The sequence below is a fragment of the Pseudopipra pipra genome, chromosome 5 (genome assembly GCF_036250125.1).
Source record: "Pseudopipra pipra isolate bDixPip1 chromosome 5, bDixPip1.hap1, whole genome shotgun sequence".
Classification (NCBI taxonomy): domain Eukaryota; kingdom Metazoa; phylum Chordata; class Aves; order Passeriformes; family Pipridae; genus Pseudopipra; species Pseudopipra pipra.
In genome coordinates, this window is record NC_087553.1 from 4864459 (window position 1) to 4886164 (window position 21706).

General features: G+C 41.9%; 1 protein-coding gene and 1 long non-coding RNA gene across 6 annotated transcripts in view; one reads left to right on the forward strand and one right to left on the reverse strand.

The window, feature by feature from the left end:
* The window catches only part of LOC135414011 (transcription factor ETV6), a 135530-nt gene that overhangs the window by 82372 nt on the left and 31452 nt on the right, over positions 1-21706 (forward strand). For all 5 annotated transcript variants that reach the window (XM_064654236.1, XM_064654237.1, XM_064654240.1 and 2 more), the window contains 2 exons: positions 17784-17948; positions 20893-21027. In XM_064654236.1, coding sequence (XP_064510306.1) covers positions 17784-17948; positions 20893-21027 — 300 coding nt within the window. The remainder of the gene's footprint in view (positions 1-17783; positions 17949-20892; positions 21028-21706) is intronic.
* Positions 1404-18288, reverse strand: LOC135414013 (uncharacterized). The gene is made up of 3 exons (XR_010430538.1): positions 18185-18288; positions 17725-17968; positions 1404-3077 (listed from the first exon to the last, which is right to left on the reverse strand). It is a non-coding gene; the product is annotated as an uncharacterized LOC135414013 (long non-coding RNA).

Genomic DNA, 21706 nt, shown 5'->3' on the forward strand with positions numbered 1-21706 from the left:
CTGCCAAAAATGACCCAACTGGCAGATTAATAAACTGAGGATTCACACTCTTGATTTGTAAATATAGATAGTAAAGCTCAGAAGTGGAGTCATTAATAGACCTTATCTGTCAGTAAACTTTCTTTTTCACACTGTAGAAGTAGTGTCTTTAAAACAAATTCTTCTATGAAGAGGTCAACAATGTAACATTTGTACTGTTATTCCAAAATATTCTCAGTTGGAAAAAAGAGCTTTTAGAACTGGTTATCAAACTGATTCTCTTAACAATTATGGAAAATTTTGCTTGCCTCAAAATCTGTCTTACCCCAAAACTCAAAGTAGACCTTACAATAGGTGTTATGAAACCGAAGCACCAAAGAGAGGTTGTATCTTGAATGTGATAGATCAATGCCAACATTGAAATATTCCAAATTTCTTCAATTTTATTTTTTCAGTGGATCTGATTTTGCATATTCAAACTTTGTTAGTCTCACCATTCTCCTGAGTATTGTGAACTCTCATTTTTTCTTTTTCCCACAACCAAAATGCTACCTCCTATAGCAAAATCCATGGTGTTACCCCATCATTTCTGTTTTGTTTAGCTGGGGATTTGGGGAAAAAAACAATCAAATACATCCTCTTAATAGATCTGCATAGAGATTACAATCCAGGGAAACTCTCTAGACAAAAATAGCATTTTTCTTCTGTTTGTGCATTGCCAAGCACACTGAGGTCCTGGTTTATGATTTCAACTGAAACAGTACAATTATTCAAAGTAGTAATGTAGGCCTACTGAATTGAATTATGAAGATCATTTGATTTCAACTTGGAGAGCATGTCCTGGCCCTTCCCATGGACCAGGGCCTTATTGTATGAGCTGCTGTAGTTAGGAAATAACTGTGTTCTGTCTTTCTGTACAAACAGGGCATCAGGCCCACTGGTTTAAAGGTACTAGATATTTTTAAGCTGCCATGAAAAACAAGGCAAGGGTTTGTGTTGTTAGGAAGAACTTCAAAATGTGCCCAAATTTCAGCATAATCCTTTTCAGAGTAATAAATTTGGAATTGAGGAGACACCCCCCCCCAAGTTAAGAATGTGTATTTAAAAAAAAAAAAAAAAAGAGAGAAGGACAGCCTTTTCAGCCTTTCTTTCCCTGGATGGCAGTTATCCAAGTGACATCCCACCAAAGTCACTGGAACTGCTCACAGGAGTATGGGTTAACCCATGCAGTTCTGAGTGTCTCGTTTATTACTTCAATGTCATACTTACTTAAATTGATGCACTTTGGTATTCAATCCACTATTTATGAGGGTTGCTTTGCAATTTTACATTTATCTCAATTTTGACAATGCAGGTATGAATATCACTTATGCTTTTGTTTAGAATTGCTTTTAATTTGAACAAAGTTGGATTACTTTAAACAAAAGGAATTAGGAATCTTTCTTTTAAAAGCAGAAAAAAACCCACACAGCCACTTTGACTGAATGTAAAAGGAACCTATGCAGAGAAAGCAGAATTCTTTTTGCACTACCAGCACAATTTTCTTTATTTCACATTGTGTATGTAAGAATAGAGTTACCAGAATGTACACCAGCTCTGTACAAGAAATAAAAATAAATTAGTAAGCGTATAATAGAGTGAATATTGTTATTAACTACAGATAAGGTTTTCATAGTGCTTCTCTGACATATGGAGAAATGCCTGAGAACTTATGGAGTGGAGAGAGAAAGAAAAAGAAGAGGGGAAAAAATACATGCAAAGCCACTCGGGTAGAGTTATGCAGATGACCTTATCAGGGCAAGCAAAAGGCCTCTCCACCATGCCTGCCAATTAGGAAATAGCAGCTATGGACATACTCAACTCCCTCTTAGGAGATGCAGCTTTAGCCTGCGATGTTGGCAACCATACTGTGAAAGGAAATTAAAAATTATCTCCTCTTTTATGTCTTTTTAAGAGGTTGGCAGAGATATTAAATGAATCCTGAACAGGATAAGCACCCTGATGGTATTCCAGTACCATTTTTACAATTTCATATGGGTTCTAGCAAGCAAAGGGAGCAAAGAAACCACTAGGCTTTGACAGGGGTACAGAAATAGTCCCAGATTTCTTTGAAGGCACTGGTGTCCCTCCATCCTGACTCCCATTCTGAAGTGAGAAGGGAAGAAGAAGCTCTTCCTGCTGTTCAGCCCAAGTCAGCCTGCCTGGTCAAGGTGTGCTGCTCTCTTTGATTAAATACACTCTCACAGCTGGTTGAGCCAAAGGGAAACACAGGAAAGCAGCATCTGATCTTACACAGATTTTTCCAAACACCAAAGTGTGTCAAGATTTCTGAAGTGTTTTGGTGTATAACACAAATGGAAGCCATTAGGTTCAAAATTAGCAATATGAGCCTTCTGATGTTCTGAGAAACTTTTCTCTCCTTTTTAGTGCCTTGCATACTACTCTTAGCACTGCAGCTAAATTTTTAAGATTACCAATTACCACTGATTTTCACAGGAGATGCAGACATGCTTTCCAAGCCAGTATTTTCAAAACCTTGGGCAGGCATTAACTAGTCACTTGCTTAACATTCAGCTGGGTGAATTAAATTAATGGTCAATACGACGTTCATGAGGATTTTTCATAGCTGGGGTTTGACTCTGCCTCAGTTGTCCAGAGGCAGCCAGAGGTTGTGGTCAGATGAATGGGTTGGCTGAAGTGTTAACTCTGGATTGGGTGCACACCCTGAGAGTGCATCCAGTGTGTTAATGCTGCTTTATTAAAGTCACTGCTTCCCAAGCTTAAAAGATAACCACACGAGTAGCATTACTTAAGCAAGAAGGCAAAGACTGAAAAAACCAGTGTGATCTTTCTGCCATGCAAAAAGAAGAACCCAAATGATTTTGTCTTCCTCCCCTTATCCCCATAGTTAGAGAGAGAATGTCCTGAGGAACTGGATTTAGTGGAGATTAACAGAGTCATCAGAAATGTGTGTGCATTGGTGCTCCCAGGCTGTGGGTACTGCCAGACCACTGGGGAAGCTGCAGGGAGAGGCATTCCTCAGTACCCAGCATAAGCTCTGAGCCTTGAAGATCCTTCGTGTTGCATGGAGATGGAGGCTGTGCAAAAAAATTTAAAAAATTAACTCAATCAGTGACCTGAATTTGAGAAAGAACTAGAAACTGTGATGCAGAGGAACTGTGCTCCTGTCCCAGTCAGGGCCAACACTGCATCTGCCTCTCTGGGCAGTACAGTCTGGGCACTGTGTTCACGTGTGTATCTTTGACAAAAACAAAACAACAGAAAAGGAACTATGTCTTGCTAAATGCAGGTGCTTTGTGTGCAGCTTTGCACTAAGTCCTCTGCTGATTTGGTCTCTAGTGTGAAAATCCCTTCTCTGGATACGAAACTGAAGAGGCAGAAAGATGCACAGATACACAGAAAAGTGCTGGCATGCACCGTTTTGGACTCTGGCCTTAGGAATGTGTGTCTAAATCCATTCTTCTAGATCCCATCTTCGTTTGGTTTTCAGAACTTCTTTCCTTAAGGGCTAGTTCCTATGTGGAGTTTTAATGCTGCTTACTGAGAACAACTCGTTTCTCAGTATTTCTCCAGGTTAGCAACTGTTATAATTGCTGCAGGGATGCCGTTTAGCAATGAATGGGAGGCAGTGAAGTGACAGTTGTTCTGCATGCCAGCCCTTCTCTTACACACAGAGGCTCACTTAGAGTTCTACAAGAGAAGGGGGAAAGGCAGAGTAACAGTGCTGTGATTTTTTTTTTGTACAGTGCATGCTGCTCACTCCTTGTTTTCTTTCTGATAACACCAAGGTATTTATATGCAAACAAAAGGTCCTCTTGCCGACTCAGCCTCCTCCTCCTATCTGATTCTGTCAGCAGAGTTGCAAAAGCATGACCGTGAGTGCTAAATGAATAAGGTTAAGGTTGGACTGAAAAAAAAAATCTCTTCTTCACATAATGTGCACACCTCAGGGGTAGTGGGGGGGGAGAAGTGAAAATCTAGAAAAAATTCAAAATCAGGCATCACAAAACACTTTCTTAAAAATTAATCACAGTCCTTTCTTTTGAGAATTAATCTTCAAGGGAAGTAGTGTTTCCAGGACCTAAATTAACTAATTTGTTCATAGCAGGGAAGAGACAATATTGAACAGTATCAACCTAAAAATTGCCCATTCAAGCTGCGTCAGAGAAAGAAAGAAATACTGTAATTTATTAAGGAATAAGCCTTTTTCTGAATGTCCATTGTTTGGTTATCCAAACACCTGAATATCAAGAGTTTAAATCTTTTCTGAAATTGCATTCATGTCCTCAGAAGCTCTGCATGGTGTTAAACACATGTGTGTTTTCATGAACACACAGCATTTGACTCTATGCTCTATGTTTATTATCTGCCAGAGTGGTGTGAGACATCTAGAGTTTGCAGATTTTTTCAGGGCTTCACAGGAAAATTTTTGGCACTTTGCATTCCCTAATGTCATTTTCTGTGAAATTGCTGAAGAAGGCTTCTCCCACTCCTCAAATTAACAATGTGCCCGTGTCTGCATTTCTGCACCATGCTGTCAGTGCTAAACTGGTTAACCCCAGTTATGTGGGGAAAAGAACAAATCAAAATCACATTAATAAGCAAAGCATTTTAGAAAAGTAGTTTTACACTTGCAACTTGTTAAGAAGAAAGGAAAGACCTGGGAATGTCAACTTGCTTTGCACTAATGTGCATCTATTAGCTTAGTAATTTCTGTAATGTAGGAATTATAAAAACAGGGAAAAGCTAAGGCAACCTGAAAAGTTAAGTTAGAAGGTATCTTTTCTACAAAACATAGTTCACTATCCTTCCCTCATGTTCATGTTTGCTTCCTACAGTCTTACTTCTCCAGTCTTTCTACTCACTCTGCTCCCTGCTGTCTCCTGCTCATAGGCATGCACACTTTGATCTGGAGCCTGCAGTCCTGTTGCAATCTTGATTTTACTCCTGTGCTTTGTTTACCAAGAAATCTCCCTTACTCTGATCTAACACTGAACAGCATTTCCAAAAATTACTATCGCTGCTACGGTTGGCAAAAACAGCTTTCATGGGTACTTATTTGTGACACAGTGAGTTTAACTAAAGAGAGGGTGTCCAGGCAAGTGTTTCCTAGTAGGATAGAGTATATTGCATCAGAGATGCTCAACTTCAGACAAGTCCAGGCACAAGAACAGTAGGTCCAAATGATGGATTTTAAAAATGGCATTCTGGCTTTTGAAAGTTGGTTTTGAGTCAGTCTTCCCAGGAGAGCAAAAACTTGAGATGATTTGGAAGTTACGATACAAAAGAATGAAGGAAAACTAGTTTGGACTTTGTAAATCAAGCACATCTTGAAGCATTGGAAGAATGGAAGAGAAATTACTTCACAGAGACACTCATTGTGATTGTCTGAGTTTTTGTGAATGGAAGTGGTGCATGAACAGACAGACCTATAAATCTGGATTTCTGCAACAGATAAGATATCCTTCAGAGAGTTGACTGAAATTTGCCAGTATACTGGGGAGCACTACTATGAAAATTTTAATTAAACAACTTGGTGAAAAAGTATTTCAACTCCATTTTCATAATATCTACATAATCAAGTGTATGCGAATTCCAATAGATTCAGTTAGTTCCTGGGGGGACCAGAATTGTATGCACACCATCATGTTGTCACTTTGCTTGTACATTGAATCCCTTCCCTCTCCTGTCTGTTTGTATTGTAATGTCCTCCAGGCAGGGACTCCTCCATATTCAATGTTTTATACTACCTGGCACATCTCTGAGCCGTGTAAAGAAGCCATTAGATGTTACTAAGTATTTCTGTCACAGGTGGTATCATTTGATTTTCTTTCCCAATACTTATTTAGGTTGCTACACCTTACCCCTTCAAAAGAGATGGCACTGTTAGTGGGACTGAGAGGGGTAAGTTTCTCACTCCTCCCTGATGTCACAGCTCCACAGCCAATCCCAGCTCAGCTCTGGGACTCACAGCTGCAGCACACAGTGCCACTCTCAAAAGACGGGGTCCCTTTCCCCTTGCACATTTGCAGTAGTTCGTTTGCGACAGCAAGCACAGGGATGGCCATCCTTCCTGTGGAAAAGGAAGGGTGGAAAAGACAGAAATCCTGAAGATAGCTTCACTGCTGGCAAGGTCACTAGGTGTACTTGCACAATAGGTTTAAATGGTATTAAGAATTGTGAATCTGTGATGATTCCAGTTACCCATCGTTCCTAGGTAGGCAGTCTCTCCCACTGCACCTTTAGCATGGCAAGAAACCGAAAAAGCAGGATGAGAAAGAACCTCCGTGTGATTTATCTCATCCATCTGTTTTCCTTTTCATTCAAAGCTTGATCCTTTACTGGAACTGTGTAGGTAAATTATTTGCCTCTATTGACATTGCAGTAGTTTTTACGGCCCTGGAAGCAACCTTTTCTCAGAGACATCATCAAGATTAAACTCAAGTAATATAGCAAGCCCATGCATTATTTTCCAGTGATATAACACATGTTCTGTAACAATACTAGCTGAAGCATTTTCTCCCTTCTCTGTTACCACATCCACCTGTTACTCTTTTTGCAATTTGCCACCTCCCTGCCAGTTGTGTTGACCTACCTGTTAGAGCAGTTGTGCTCTTAATCTGCTCAGAAAGCTGATCTGGCAGAAACCAATGTACAAGTGTACTTAAATATCTCTCTCACGAAGATCACAGCATAGCTCCTCCACCAATTGCACTGGCACATCAAAGTGATGGCCAGAAAACATTACGAAGTCAGCACTGTCATGGAACACTACATGTTGTCCAAGCTGTCGCCTAGAATGAGCTAGTTTGAAGGACACAATAGTCATTGCAAACATCCCAGCACCGAAATAGAAATTATCATCTTTGTTCTAGCTCCTTCATATCAGACAGAATAAGAGAAAGGGATTCCAATACACCCAGTTCAGGAGAGGGGCTATCTCCTTCCAGCACAGTACTCCAACAAGACACCTCTGAAGCCAGAGAGGAGAAACTAGAAGTGTGTATTTCTGAGATCTGAGGCTGTCATGGAGAGGTAGCCATAGGTCACACAAGTGTGTATCTGCACAGCAGTCAGAGTTGTCTTGGTTTCACAGCTGACCAAGAGTTGGCTGAAGCCATAGTACTGTTAGACTTCAGCATGAGCTAGCTACTGTGCTGAACATGCAGCTTATGCCCATGTTGTGTTTGGCACCTCAGGGAGCTAGTTCAGATGGCATCCTAGGGATGACTTCAAGTGCTGCAGCCATGCCTCTGACTGCAGGGTGCCACATGTCTTTGAGACACACAGCACAACATCCTAGCTACAATCTGACAAGGATCTGACACGATTTTGCATGCTGTACCAATTAATAAATTTCATTTATTATTACTTGAACAGTATTTTCAAGTGGTCCCAAATAGAAGCAGTAGTGCCTCAACTTCATGAGACTTGCATAGAAATAATAAGCCACTTTTTTGGGGGGCCCCAGTATGAGAAGTTAGTGGGTATGCTGACTAGCTTCAGAGCAAGCAGGAGTTAAATGCTGGAGAGGAAGCAATTCTCAAGGCTGCAGCAAAGATAATCATCATAATTTATCATCTGATAATCAGAGAGCACACTCTTAATTTGTTCTCATTATCAATGTATTTCAAGCACAAGTACCTTAGTACAAGAGGCCTTTCTGTGCACAAGTTGCACTGGAAAGCTAAAGGGTTCCATATGAATGTAATGCAGTTACTTCTTCTCCTGCATGGGTGATGTGTTGTAGTGCAGTTTGGAGTCCATCTCAGTGTCCTCCTTGTCTCCCAAATGTGGAAAAGGACCCCCAGCATCTAAAGCTGTTGTTTTAAGCATTTGACCTTTCTCTAGAACAGCAGTGTGTTCTTGGAGAAATGACTGACAGTTATAAGAGCTGTAGGGATTTGGTTCATTAAGGAACCATCAAGAAATGAAGCTAAATCTGGAGTTTTTAATCATGTCAGGACTCTGGTTTGCAGCATCTTGGGAACAAGAAATGTCTGCAGCATTCTAAGAGTGAGCTTTTACCTTTAAAGATGTGTTTCAGAACTAAACATGCTATACAGTCTGCAAAGTTGTAATTTGCACCGTTTCCATCAGTAATTTAATGTTTAATGTCATCTGAAGGCAAGTCTTCACATAAAGCTCAGAAGAACTTGTATACTGGTGGATTGCAGCGGCTGTTATAGCCCTCCTGCACTGGGACTCTGAAGGAGAATGCATGCATAAGCAAGAGGTCCAAAAGCAAAACCAACTACAGTAGAAGTATGCCATACTTTTACCATGTGCTGTTGGTAAAATTTTGTCTACAGTGATTTGCTTAATGGTTACAGGCAAAGCAAGCCATGATTCTGGCTGTGCTGCCAAAATCTGCAAGTACAACTGCAGCTTACAGGTGTTGGAGCCCCAGTGCAGAGGAAGCCAAAAGACAACATCTTGCTGTTACGGCATAGACTGTTCTGTAGTGGAGCTGGCCTCATATTCCCTGGAAACAGCCTGGAAAACATGCCCTTTGTATACATACTCCCCCCCTCCCCAGCTCTCACAGTCACAGTTGAGTTAGGAAACAAAGTCCCAGCCAAAATTCCTTATTGGAAAGGGACCCAACTGCTTCACGATGTGAGCCTCTGAGAACAAAATTTCCTTGTAAGAAAAAGGCAGCTTCTTAATACGGAGGATTACAGTGTCTTGCAGTTGTTGGTGGTGTTTTGTTGATATGTGAAACTGAGATTTCAAAACTTTTCCACTTGATTCAGCTGTACAAAAAGGATTTACTAATCTCTCTCTTACAAAACGGTAGGATCTCTCTAAGTTTGCAGCCACTGGAAGATTGAGGTGACGTAGCTGATGGTAGGTTAAAGTGATAAATTGCTGAAAGTAACCATCTTAATTTTAGGCAGGTGTATTCACTGCAGCTAGCAACTCTTTCTTCAGGTTTTCACATCTTTCAGGAACGTTGATCAGGTGCCTAAAACCTGAGCTTTCAGTTCCATCACCAGTATTAGTGCTACGTCCTGTTAGCACGGTAATAATCTGAACACCCTGCTCCACTGTACGACAATTAGGCAGCAGGCAAAACACTTAAGTAAAACCACATGTAGGTCAAGGCTACCGAGATCAATTTATTTCTAATTACTTACAAATCTTTAACACCCCAGCCGGGGAGCAAGGCCATATTGGGTTAAAAGAAAGAAACAGCACATATTGACCATGCATTCTAATATAGAGTTGGGTTGTTTACCTTTAAATTAGTGTTGCCGGGATGCATCAAATAATTGATACAGAGAGCAGGAAGGAAAAGTAGATGTTAAGAATGTAAAGATGCTCTGCATTTGGCAAGTTGTAAAGAGGAGCAGAGTAGAGTTCCTGAATTCAATCCCTCTTATAAGAGATTTAGTGTATGGGCAGGCATTCAGTGACTTTGTTCCTCACATCTATAAAACAGATATAACAATGTAATCTGTTTGCAGTTGAAAGGCACTGTGTAATGTAAATGTGCAAGTATTACTAATAGTAAGTATCAGCAGTGGCCATAACCAATACAGAAAAACCATAAAGAATGTTTATTAGACCTGATTTTTTGACCTGGATTAAGACAGATTGATTTGAAACAATAATGAGTTGCTGAGAAGAAAATTGAAGTTTTTATAATCCTTTGACTTCTACTGGCAAAACTGTTTTCTTCTGGCAGCATTGTCTTTTGAGCTAGCTACTCTATGACATTGTCAGGGCTCAGCTACTTTTGTTTTGGATATAGTTTTTGCACATACAAGGAAATACACAACAGAAGACATTTCTTTCAGCTCCTTTTGGAATGGCGCAGTAGGAAAGCAATGTCTGCTCCATGGACAACAGCCAAAAATTGGTTGAGAAGTCAGCAGTGGATTAAGACTATAACTGGGAGCAGATTGAAACCAACATTTCCCCATTCCACTGCCACTGCTTGTGTTGCACAAACTGCTCTGGTAGGAATATCATAGTCACCTACCTTCTGCCTCCTGGCACAGCACGGAGCAAAGAGAGCGGTCATCTGCGAGTTCTTTCCTGTGTGCAGCAAATGTGGTGGCAGCTAAGTGTCTGCAGTGGCCAGATGCCATTATGCTGTCCATGGCTCTCTGAACTGCTGTTACACTCTGGCCTTCTCTGAATGTGGTACCCAGATGCAAATGCCAGCCTTCACTGTGCCCTGGAAGTAGACCTCTTTTGAGGCTTCTATGAAAGTTTTGCAAACAACATGAGAGGAAGCCAGAGCTGTTTGCAGAGTTCTTGAAAGCTCTTGGACGTAGCTCATGGAATAAGTGCCTAAAAAACCTGCTGGTCTTTTCTTCACCTCTGTGGTTGCTTGCTTCTTTGGTAGTTTTTCCCTTTCAGAACCTCAAACCCTGACCACTTCAACAAACATATCAGCACTATTACCCAGACTGGTTTGTCCTGTCCTGTGTATTCTTTTATCAGGCTGCCTGTCAGCAGCAGGTAGACTGCTCCAGCATTATGACATTTTCTGACTGATCCCAAAATGGGGCAGCTCAGAGAGGATGGAGGGTTACATCCTAACGTCCACTCATTCTATAGGCTAGTTCTGTATGATTCAGTGCAAACGTAAGGGGAACAAGCGGCTGCTATAGGTCAAATACAGATCTCAGAAGAAATTCAGCACAGATCGCCACATGAAATCACTGGGGTTGCACTAGAGGCTTTATTCTGACATCAGCTACAACTCCAAGGACTTCAGGAATTGATCAGCAGTGTTCAGGGACTTTTCTGACTTGCTAGAGTGGGGGGTCTTAGGCATAGCTGAGTGATTTTGTCTGAGAGAGGTACTTCAGTTACTAACCTGTCTCTGCAACTAAAAGGGTTCGGCTATAGAATGAGAAGGAATATGTTCTTCATTTTAAATTCTGTAGTGTGTGGCCTTTCCTCCCTCCTTTACTATTAACACAGACTTCAGATTTTTAGGGTTTTGTACAGGTGACTTCATCTGCCATCATTAATCGGTGAGCTGTCTCAGCCCAGCAAGCTAATTTAAAGTCATACTTGTGCATTTGATCAGCAAATGCAAACCATGTGTAATGTCAGCAGGTGATGGAACACGGGATTTTCACTTCAGTTCCAGAAAGGGCCATAGTTGCTTCCAGGAAGCTGAGCTTGGCACTGGGTGTGGGCAATTGAAAAGATTTATTTCCCTGGATGAGAGCTTAGAGCTTGACCATTCTAATCGAGCATTTTCCAATCAATATGTTTCTTACAGACTTTCCAATGGCTGCATTAGGAAAGCAATTTTATTTATTTTATGACCCTGAAGCCCCAAGGGATTCGGGTGTGTCAGCTTTTCAGGGTCTGTGTACAGACAGTGAAAGGGGAAGGGCTAGGTCACAGGGCAGCACACACTAGCAAAGTCAGCATGGCAGAAACCCAGCACAGAGCTTCACTTTGTTTCTGCAGATGTCTGCATACATGAAGGCCTCAGGAGCAAGCACAGAGCATTACCTGCACTTTTGCTCTACCTCTAATACCCTGTTCAACAGGATACCAGGAGAAATAAGCTTATGTCTTTTATTTCAGATTACTACTGAAAAAGCTGTTTCACCCTCTGTTCCTAGCAGTGTAGGAGGCTTCCAAAGCCTTTTCATTATGGTTACAGGCAGTTTCAGACCTTTTCAAAGGACATACAAGCCTTACTTATGGTCTCTCTTCCTGCCCATCACACAACTCCTCTCTTCCCTATCTAATAATCTGTTCCTCAGCAAGACCCTTAAAGGTGCATTTTCAGGTGCTTCCATGCATTTCCCTTGTACCAGTTTGTACTCACTTCCCAAATAATTCTCTCTGAGGATTAGCCAGGATTAACCTTTTCTTCATTTTCTACCTTTGCTTATCTCTGAGGACCACTGCAGAAGCAGTGGCTATTCATTGCTGCTGGGTTGCAGGTATTGCCTCATCCTATATAGAGAGCTGGCTCTGCAGTACCTGAGTCAAGTGGCACCTGAGGGAAGGAGCAAGTGGTCAGGCACATCACTGCACACCAGACCTCTGTCCCCTACTCCTAACAGCAAGTGCACAGACCACCAGCGATACAGCGTTTATCCTGTGGCAGGGCTACATCTTCCACCCGTATGCCAACGCAAGAGCAGTCCCAGAAGGCACTTACTTACACTGTCCATCTGCATGGGAACATGCCATAGCTTTCTGTCACCCATTTCCCTCCTCTGAGGAATTAGAAAAGCTTCCTGAGAAAGCAAGATCCTTAACCTTCCTGCCTTTACTTTCCACAGCGGTGAGAGTTCTGAAGAGCTGCTGAGCACCCTGTGGGTTGGAGCCTGCCAGTGTTGGGCACTATGGGGAAGGCACTTGTGGTAAGAGATCGGTGCAGCAGCTCCAGCAGAGAATTGCTGCTTCAGGAGGACCTCAGTGCCCAGCTTGGCCTTAAATTTGAAACGGCCTTCAGCACTGAGCTCAGCACAGCCCTTTTCAGGGAGCAGCATGTCATGGATTGTTCTGTCAGGTTCGAGCATGATACCAGAACAGGGTCCCTGGCAGCAACAATCAGTATCTCTGAATAGGGAACCAGAGAGCAGCAGACCCAGCACCACAGGAATATTGAACCATAGTCATTTGAAGAAGCTGTGCAGCATTTTGCACTTTAAAAGCATTTCAGATGTTAACTGGCAAAGCCCCATGACAATTCTTTGCATTTTGGTAGACCAACTTTTCAAAAAAAGATATGAGAGACAAAGGGACTTTTAAAAGGTGCTCTGGGAAAAGGATTTAAATCTAATCATATGTGGTTTTTTTTTAGACTGTGTTGCCTTTACACAGAAATGAAGAAAAAACACAACCTCTTGCCCCACTCCTGCTTGACATACACCATCATACTCAGAGCTACATATTATGCTGTATGGGACATGGAAAAATTTTGTTAATCGGTAACAAAAAAGAGAGCATCAGTTCCTAAAGAGTTAGTTGGTAGCAGACTTTCAAGTCTTCTGAACTTCCCCATCATCATTTTCCCACTAATGGCTCAAAGTACTGTGCTACAGACAGAGCTGGCCTCCTTCATGCTGCCATTGATGATGCATCTGTCCCTGGGTATTCAGAAACCAGCTGCTGATTTGCATACACTGTCCCTTTTGCTGTTTACCCAACCATGCTAAGTAGTTTTTGGTGTGGGAGTGCGAACAATTCTGTCTGCCCTGCAGAAAGAAGGGATAAATGAGAGGTCTGTCTTTACTCCCTTCTCATATCATCATCCTGCCTGCCAGGCAGCCAGGCGTGAGGGTGGAGAGCCTCGCTGAAGAGGAACAAAAAGTTAGATGACATTTACTACGAATGGTGCTTCCATCACGCATGCTGTCATGTAGCTGTGTCCTCATATCGAAACTAAAACAGAACAGCAGCTCTCAGTGGTTCTCTACATCACATTTTACATTGGATTTGTGCCTTCAGATTGTTCCAAAATGAGTCAAGGTGAAAAGAGCCTGTGGTACATTATAGTTCACATTTTAGATGTATCTGTTACATGCACTGTACATAGCAACTCATACTGTAAAATACATACCTTGTCTTCCCAACCAAAGAAGGAGATGCTGAATATGAGTGCTTTGCAAGGTTCAAGGTTGGCTACATCTCTTCAAAAAACAAATTTTTAACCCCACCAAAACTCTGTGGTCAGATGCAAATATTGCTGGCTGTGTAGTTCAGTGTGCAGAAGGTTATACTAGGTGAGCAGAGCGCTCCTCTTGTTCATGCCTCTGTCACTTGGTGTAAGTGCTAAACATGTTTACTGGCTACTTCAAAGTGTAAATTACCTCATCAGCTCCTCTCCATTGTACTTGGATTTGCTGCTTGGGAATAGAAAGGAATGAAGTATGGATTACTTCTGCACTCCAGATGGTTACCAGCTTGTGCCCTGCAGCATGAGAGTTGATCATTCCCACCATTTATAAGGTAGCTAGTGTAACAGGTGTTAGAAACAGGATTTCAGGTGAGGAATATGCCGCAGAAGTAGATAATCTCTTAAGACACCGGTGCACCAGCCTGCGGCATTAGAAAGGTGAGCACGAATTTTGCTCCCTGTTTAATACATATGAAGCTGTCAGCTTATAAACATGTCAATAAGTTACTGCATTTTACTCTGCTGGAGGTGGTGCTTGGAAACGGACAGAAGACAGAAAATGCACTGAATCTCACAGAGCCAGATTTAGATGGGTTACACACCTTTGTCTAACCTGCTTTCAGCTATTGAGTTCAAGGAGGTTTTATTGTTTATTTTTACACTATAGAGATGAGGAGGCCACAGTTGGGAATGCTTGCCAGATTTCAACCAGCAGAGCAATGCCAGAGATGGGAGCGGAGACAGGTCTGACTCTCAGGTCAAAATTCACCCTGTGAAGTCCTTGGCAACGCTGGCCACCAAGAGGGCAGGCTGGGAGAAGGGCAGCTTCCCCTGTATCTGATCTGCACCTACTGAAAGCAGCAAAACCTTCACACTGATTTCAACAGTCAGTTCATCAGGCAAAACTCTGCCCTCATTTTGCAACACAGCTCTCATTTTCCCCATTTCATTCTGCTTGGTAAATATCTTTGTTAGTTGAAGACACTGCTGTTAGCTTTTGCAGAGAATAAAGCTAGAGAGATAAAAAGAGCCCATTTTCCTCCACTGTGTGCATGAGACTAAAAGAGAAGATGGAGAGGGGAAAATAAGAAACAGCGTCCAAAGAAGAAAAATAGTGTGAGCGGGATTAAGTTTTCTTTCATGGACAGTACAGGAAACCATTTTCAGGACCTACTGATAACAATGTACACTGTGCTGTAAAATCCCTTCAGCTGCAAAGCCAACCTTCTCATGACCTTGTTTTCACACAACCAAGTAGTTTTTTTTAAGAAAGGTCCAAGAAGGTGGCATTACAAGTTCAGCAGATGCTGTACTGCACATGAAGGAATTATTTTTTGAATGACAACTTCTGAAGAACTTTTAGGAACACTGGTGTACACCCCTAGAAAAGCCTCCTGTGACTGAACTGGTTCAGCCTCACAAAACAAATGGGCATGCAGTGGGGACGTGTTTTTGAGAAACTAACTTCCCAGGAAAGCAGCAGTGCAGGAAGGGAGGGAAACAGAAGAAAAAGCAATCCATCTAGGAAAAAGCAGTTAACTTCTTTTATAGCACCTTATGTCTTCCACACAATGTAATTATTTAATTACGGTGTCACGTCATGGATGGAGAGATGTGGCTCATCCACCCACTCATTTTAGTGACAGCCAAACTGAATTAGACTGGCTGCTTGCTGATTCTTAGTAGTTTCAAGTGGTCCGAGGTCATATTTTACTTTTCTCACAAGCTTCAGCGATGCTGCTGAAACCCAGCAGAGACCTGATTTGCAGTGTGAAGCGTTGGGTCTCTTTCAGAGTAGCCAGCACAGCTCGTGGCTTGTCCCAGTCTAACTTACCTGGCTGCTCTGGGTCTAGCACCTCTCTTTTAACATGGTACTTTTGCATTAGTTAGACGGATGGCAAAAGTACATTGTCACCAGCACATGGGAAATGTTGATCTGTGTTTGTACAGGGAGTGGTTTATTTATTACGTTGATGTATATATAAGGGAGCACACACCTCATGTGAAGTTATCATACAACTCTGTCCTTGTCAACCTGATTTTCCCAGTGATGTTTTCTTTTGTTTCATGCCTCATCTTGTGAAATGCACATCAGAAGTCTGGTTAGATTTCTACACGACAGTTCTCCTTTGGGCAATTTATGACTTGCGTGTCATGGCAAAGAGGGAGGCAAAAGAAACCACACAAGAGTATTTCAAGCACTCCTCAGATGGTCTTTTAAAACCCTTTTGTATGTTGTAGTCTGGCTGCATCATGTCTTACTTCTTTCTCTTTTAGCTACAGTCAATGTGCATGCTGCCTAGCAGCAGCCTGGGGTCTGGAGTGTATTTTCTGCAGGAATAGCTCTGTATTCAGCAAAAGATGAACCTCATTCTGGGATTTCAGATGATGGTTTCCATGTCTCTGAGCAAATCTGCACCTCACCTCAGTTCAGGCTCTTTGGAAAGAAAGGTCCTACAGAAAGCTCTGACCCAAATAAGCAGACCCTAATTCATAGGGGAAATAGAATTCAAATATTTCAAAAATAAATAATTTCTACTACTTGTTTCTGTGTGGCACATAATACAGTGCAGTTGAAAGCCAGAGGAAATTCTTGCTACTGCCATGCAGAGGTCCCTTCTTTAGGTCAACTCTGATCCTTTCTCAGGCATGATCTCAATTCCTTTTCTGACAGAGGTTCAGTTCTGTATGCAGCTGTGATTCTGGGACTTTCCGAAGCCATTGTTTGGGAATCTGGCATAGCCGAAGAATGCAATTCACTGCATGTTACCTCTTGCTAAAACAGAAAAAAAGAGTTGCCTATCTGTTAAAGAAGTAAAAACCAAACCAAAACAGGAGTGGTACAACTCTCCCAGGTTTCTTTTAGTGTTTGGTAGGAAGAGGGTAATCAGATCTCAGAGAATGGTGTGCCAGGAAGGAAATTTCTTCCCGTGTGCAGCATACAATCAGCCAGGTGCAATACAAGGAAGGGAGGTTCATCTTCCTCTGAAGCATAAGGTACTAGCTTCTGCCAGAGTCTGTGTACCCGAGATCTGATCACATACAGCAAATTTTATGTTCCTATGCACAGTGGGTAAGCTTTGTAGCAAGTCAAACAATGAGTCATCTCACCAGGGGAAAAAAAAGAGAAAGCTTTTATCACCCAGTGGATTGGAGATAATCTCTCTACTTGGGTAGTTTCCTTCTATCAGGGGAAGGAAACTATTTAAATTTGTCTGGAGAACAGATATTGAATTGTCTTACCTCCAAAGCTTCTCTGCCTGGGCCCAATAAAGACAAAATTTTGATGGTAACTTTGTTGGGCCCCTGTGAGTAAACACAATAGCCTAGGCTCTATCTGCTGTACGAGCTGGCTGGGAGAAAGGGAGTGCCAGATTCTCTTTGGCACCCTGGAAAATCTGTGCCCAAACCAATAGATATCCCTGCTATTTTGCCATAAAATTATATATCCCCTTCTATGGACAGAGTTACATTGCTAATATTTTATACAGTGCTAAAGGTGCCACAGTTTCAGTACTGGTTTTCCTCTGTAGTGTGGGAATAGCATCTGCTAATGTGATGGCATCTGGAGGAGGAGTGGGCCTGTCTGAATACACCTCTCTCAACCATACATGGACTGATAATGGCTTACAGACACACTGTTACAGAGGCTGTGTTAAGCAGCCCTTCCTTACAGACCCCAGCCACCTATAGGGAAGTCACAGCTCTTTTGCATCTGACAACTTCTTGTTATTTTTCATCCATAAATTTACAAGGGGTGTGAAGAGAGAGCACACTTCTCTTCCATGAAAGGATACACACCAAGGATGGATGGGGCCAAGGACTTTGCCTGCTGCCTGCTCTGCACATTACAAGGAGCAGTTGGAGGAAAACCCCACTGCACAGTGGAAATCTGAAATGAAATAATTTCTTAGGAGCTTTTTTTCAGGATGCTGAGGCAGTTCTTGTTTCACAGTATGTCACAGATAAACCAAGGTGCCTAAACTAATGAAGTATTTCACAGTCCAGCGCTTAGAGTAATTCTGCATCAATACGACATTCCTCTCCTACACTTTCCCCTGAGACTTTGTACATTATGGTGTGGGAGGAAAGGGGGGTTCACTGACACTTACCCACATTCCTCTGCCTTGCCTCAATTTGGTAACACAGTCACGGTCTCTTCCTGCCACAGGTTTGCAGCCCGTTTACTGGAGCAGGGAGGATGTGGCACAGTGGCTCAGGTGGGCGGAGAAGGAGTTTTCCTTGAGGCCGATTGAGAGCAACACTTTCGAGATGAACGGCAAGGCTCTGCTGCTCCTGACCAAAGAGGACTTCCGATACAGGTCTCCTCATTCGGGTGAGAATTTTTTACAGAAGCTGTGATTGAAAAGAGAGAGGAAACTGCAACAAAAGCTGAACAGGGTCATAGGAGGAAACAGTCGCCTTTATTGAAGTAGACTGGGAAAGGGAGGGGAGACAGAGGATGGGGACACTTGTATGAGGCAAGGACAAAAAGGACAGAGAGGGAATGAAATCTTGATACACCTGAGTTGTCGGCATATTTGAGCGCAAATCCAAATTCAAACCTCCAACGTGTTTATTAGGTGAAACTCCCTGCAGAGCTCCCAGAAAGCAAGCTTCTCTGGCAGCATTTTGTGACTTCCAGCTCTTCCCTGTAAAGGCTTATCTGTTCACAGACCCAACTACAGCAGCAAGTTAATCAAGTTAATCTTTAAGCAGCCCGTATTTGCATTTTGCCTCACAGTTAACTTGGCTGAGGTGCTGCTAAAAGCAACTGCAAAACTCCTCCCTTGGGGACTTTGCCTCTATTTAACAGCCCCTGTGGGTTTTGCCTTACTTTACCGTATTCTCTCATGTGCTGGAATCCAGCCCAAGGCACAGCACAGACAGATGTGTGAATCAGTCCTGCCTATTGCTCAAATTATGTCTTCACTTACTCACAAAGAAGATTTAGAAATGTGCATGTTGCCTGCCTGTATTTATATCTCCTGCAGTCTGTCTGCTCCAGTTTTACAGTCAGAGTAAGCATCTGCCTTCCTTTGTCAGGGGTGTTTAACTAAATATGAGTTGTGAGCTTTTTTTTGTGACCATACAAGGTACTCCTGTTAAATATAAAGGCTTGTAATTCAATCACCATAGGTGATCAAAGAGCTTGGACCAAGCGGTGACAGAATTGCTGTGAGGAGGCTTCTAGTGCAAGGCTCACTAGGTGCTGAAGTACAGCTGATGCTGCTTGGATCCAGCTGATAATCAAGCTGTGGCAGTAATTCTGCACCAGCCTGCTTGGTGACTCTCCCCAGCCATCCTCCTGCAGAATCTGCCTCGCAAATTGTTGCTTATATGTAGTGTATATGAAGTTTTTTAAGCATGTGCTTATTTTGTATGGAAGAAGAGGCCAAACATTAGCGCCTGTTGTCAGTGAGAACTGATGCCAAGAAATGTCTTTTTTTTTTGTTTTTTTTTAATTCTGGTACTCCACTTGGAATCATTTTCCTAAAAAATTAGCCCTGCTTAAAGCAAAAGGAGTGTTGAATGCAGGGATGTGGGTGAGGACTGCAAGGGACACCTTTATGTATGTTGTGTGCAACTCCCCTTACTATACTTTCCTGCGTGGAAGTTATGAAGGTATATTCCCCTTTTTGTGTTGTGAGGGCACTTGAAATGAGCAGGATCGAAAATGTTTGTAGGCTAGAAATAAAGTGTTCCCAGGGAAGAGCCTCTGACTTGGAAAGTCTTACTTTATGCAGAAGGTTAAGCAGTTATTTACCTAAATTTAGAATGAAATAACCAAACTAAAGGCCTCCTCCCTTGCATTTTCTCTCTTTCTTCTCTCTGTGTGTTCCCCATAATAAACCTTGATAATAAACCTTGTAGAGAATATCTGAGTAAGTCCTTAAAAACTTAGATGACTGTAGGTAGGACATTACCTCAGTATTTCCCAGAAATTAACTGTCTATGAAATTTAAGAACTGTGAAATAATGTTTGCCATAGAGGCATTAAGTTTTCCAAGACTGAAGGTAAATGAAAGCTGTATTGTTTCCACTCATGGTTAAACCAAGAGAACCTCATCCACTGCACACAGTCCAAGCAATAAAATGGGCTCACAGCCCCACAGATGTTCTGTTCGGGCTGGCCAAAGGGGGACAGCAGAGGAGGGAGAGAATGAAAAATACTTTTCACCATCTTAGCTAGCATTACTACACCTGGGTGATGCAGAAGTGTAACTGTTTTGTTAGCTAAAAGAAAGACAGACAGCTTTATGGACATTTTCACTAGTCTGTCAAGCCAAATCAAAAGAGGTACAAATTTGCTATCTTATTGCTTGGAGTGTTACAGCACTAGTTATGATTATGCCACTATTGTATTCAATTATGGAAAGTATGTGGTAAAATCACTTTTTAGACTGCCATGTAACTGGGTTCTTGAGGCTTTGTTTTTAATTGAATTTTCAGGTATTGCAATCACCTTTTAAAAATGCCCTAAAGTCACTGCTGAGACAGTAAAAGCAGCCAAGATGTTAAAAATAAAGGAAGCCGAACTATGGAAAGCAGTATGGCTTTAACTGTTTCACACCAAGCAACTAAACTTGTCCACAAATAGAATATTGGCAGTTTATAGAGACAAGGAACAAATGATGCGCAGCTTACAATCTTGTAGAAACAACTGCTAAAAAAATCCCCACATGCTTGAGATAACTTTCCCAGAAAATCTGTTTTCTTAAGTGAAACCCAAGTTCCTTTTCAGTTAATATGTTATTGCTGCAACCTGTTCCTCTGTAATATGAGCAGTGACAAACGGAAGAGAGCAAGCAGAATTAAAAGTCAAGAGACTTCCTACCCTGTGATGTACATTTTCACTTTGAAATGTTCAACCAGTTATACCAGACAAAATGTGTAAGTACCTGTGTGTTTTATGTAGATGTTGTTGGAAGAAGGGCATCAACACACAATGTGGTTTATAAAAGTCACAGAATAAGTAGTTAGTGCATTGGTCTCCTAGATATTGCGGTGGTCTGTTTCATTGAGGAAAGACAGTACAGTTACGATGCCAGGGAATGTTGTTCTCCTGTTTTGCCACAGTCACACAGAGGTGTGATGTGCCTTTTTTTCCTTTCAGAGAAGAACGTTGCAAAGCAGTGAAATGTAGGATTTTACTGCAAGCATTTTTAGGTCTGAAAATAGCACCCAAGAGGCATGACTTCATGCATCAGATAGCTAAATGAGTCTTCTCATCAGTCATGTACATTTTTGTTTCCTTTTTCCTGCTGTTTATCTTTCAGGTGATGTTTTATATGAACTCCTTCAGCATATCCTGAAGCAAAGGAAAGCTCGTATGCTCTTCACACCTTTCTTCCACCCTGGGAACTCTATCCATGCTCAACCAGAGGTCATATTACACCAGAATCATGATGAAGGTAACTCTGTCTCATTCTTACAGGAGCTGCTATTAGAGAGGCGAGTAGAGTAAGGCTGTGAGGAATTATGCAAATTTCTTGCTTCAGTGTTACTTAAATAAAGCTACTCTCCTCCCTTTGTGTCCATAGCTTTAGAACAATCAAATGGTCTAGTGAGTGAACTAGACGTTCTCCATTTGTCTTCTATTATTTTGTTCTCTTTCCAAAGCCTCTTTAAAAGCTATGCCAGATACAGATTAAAAAGCAGAAAGTTTTATTGACCCCATTGATTCATTTTTCCTCGCACCCAGTTAGGTAGACAGAGTTGCTTCATGGACTTTTAGTATCCTGGAGATGCAGGTAAATGCAATTGTTTGCAGACCAAGGAAGAAGGCAGCCTCAGAGAGGAATATCTAACTCAAAGTCACTTTGGCTGACAATCTGAACATCGTGCCAGAGTTCCTAGAACTGAGCCCATCATGCTGCTCAGCTTTTGGGCTGGTTGAGCAACTCATATTGAGAGAAGGGGGTTTCTGCAGGTTTTCTCTCATTTTTACTATCAGATTTACTTGCTTAGGTCTAGTAGTATCCACACACACCATGACTCTCAGAGGTGATGAAGAAAGAATAGGTAAGTTTGTGGAATTTCATACTTGGGCTTCTTCTACTTGTTATTCGTACAGATCAAATTGTAAGTCTG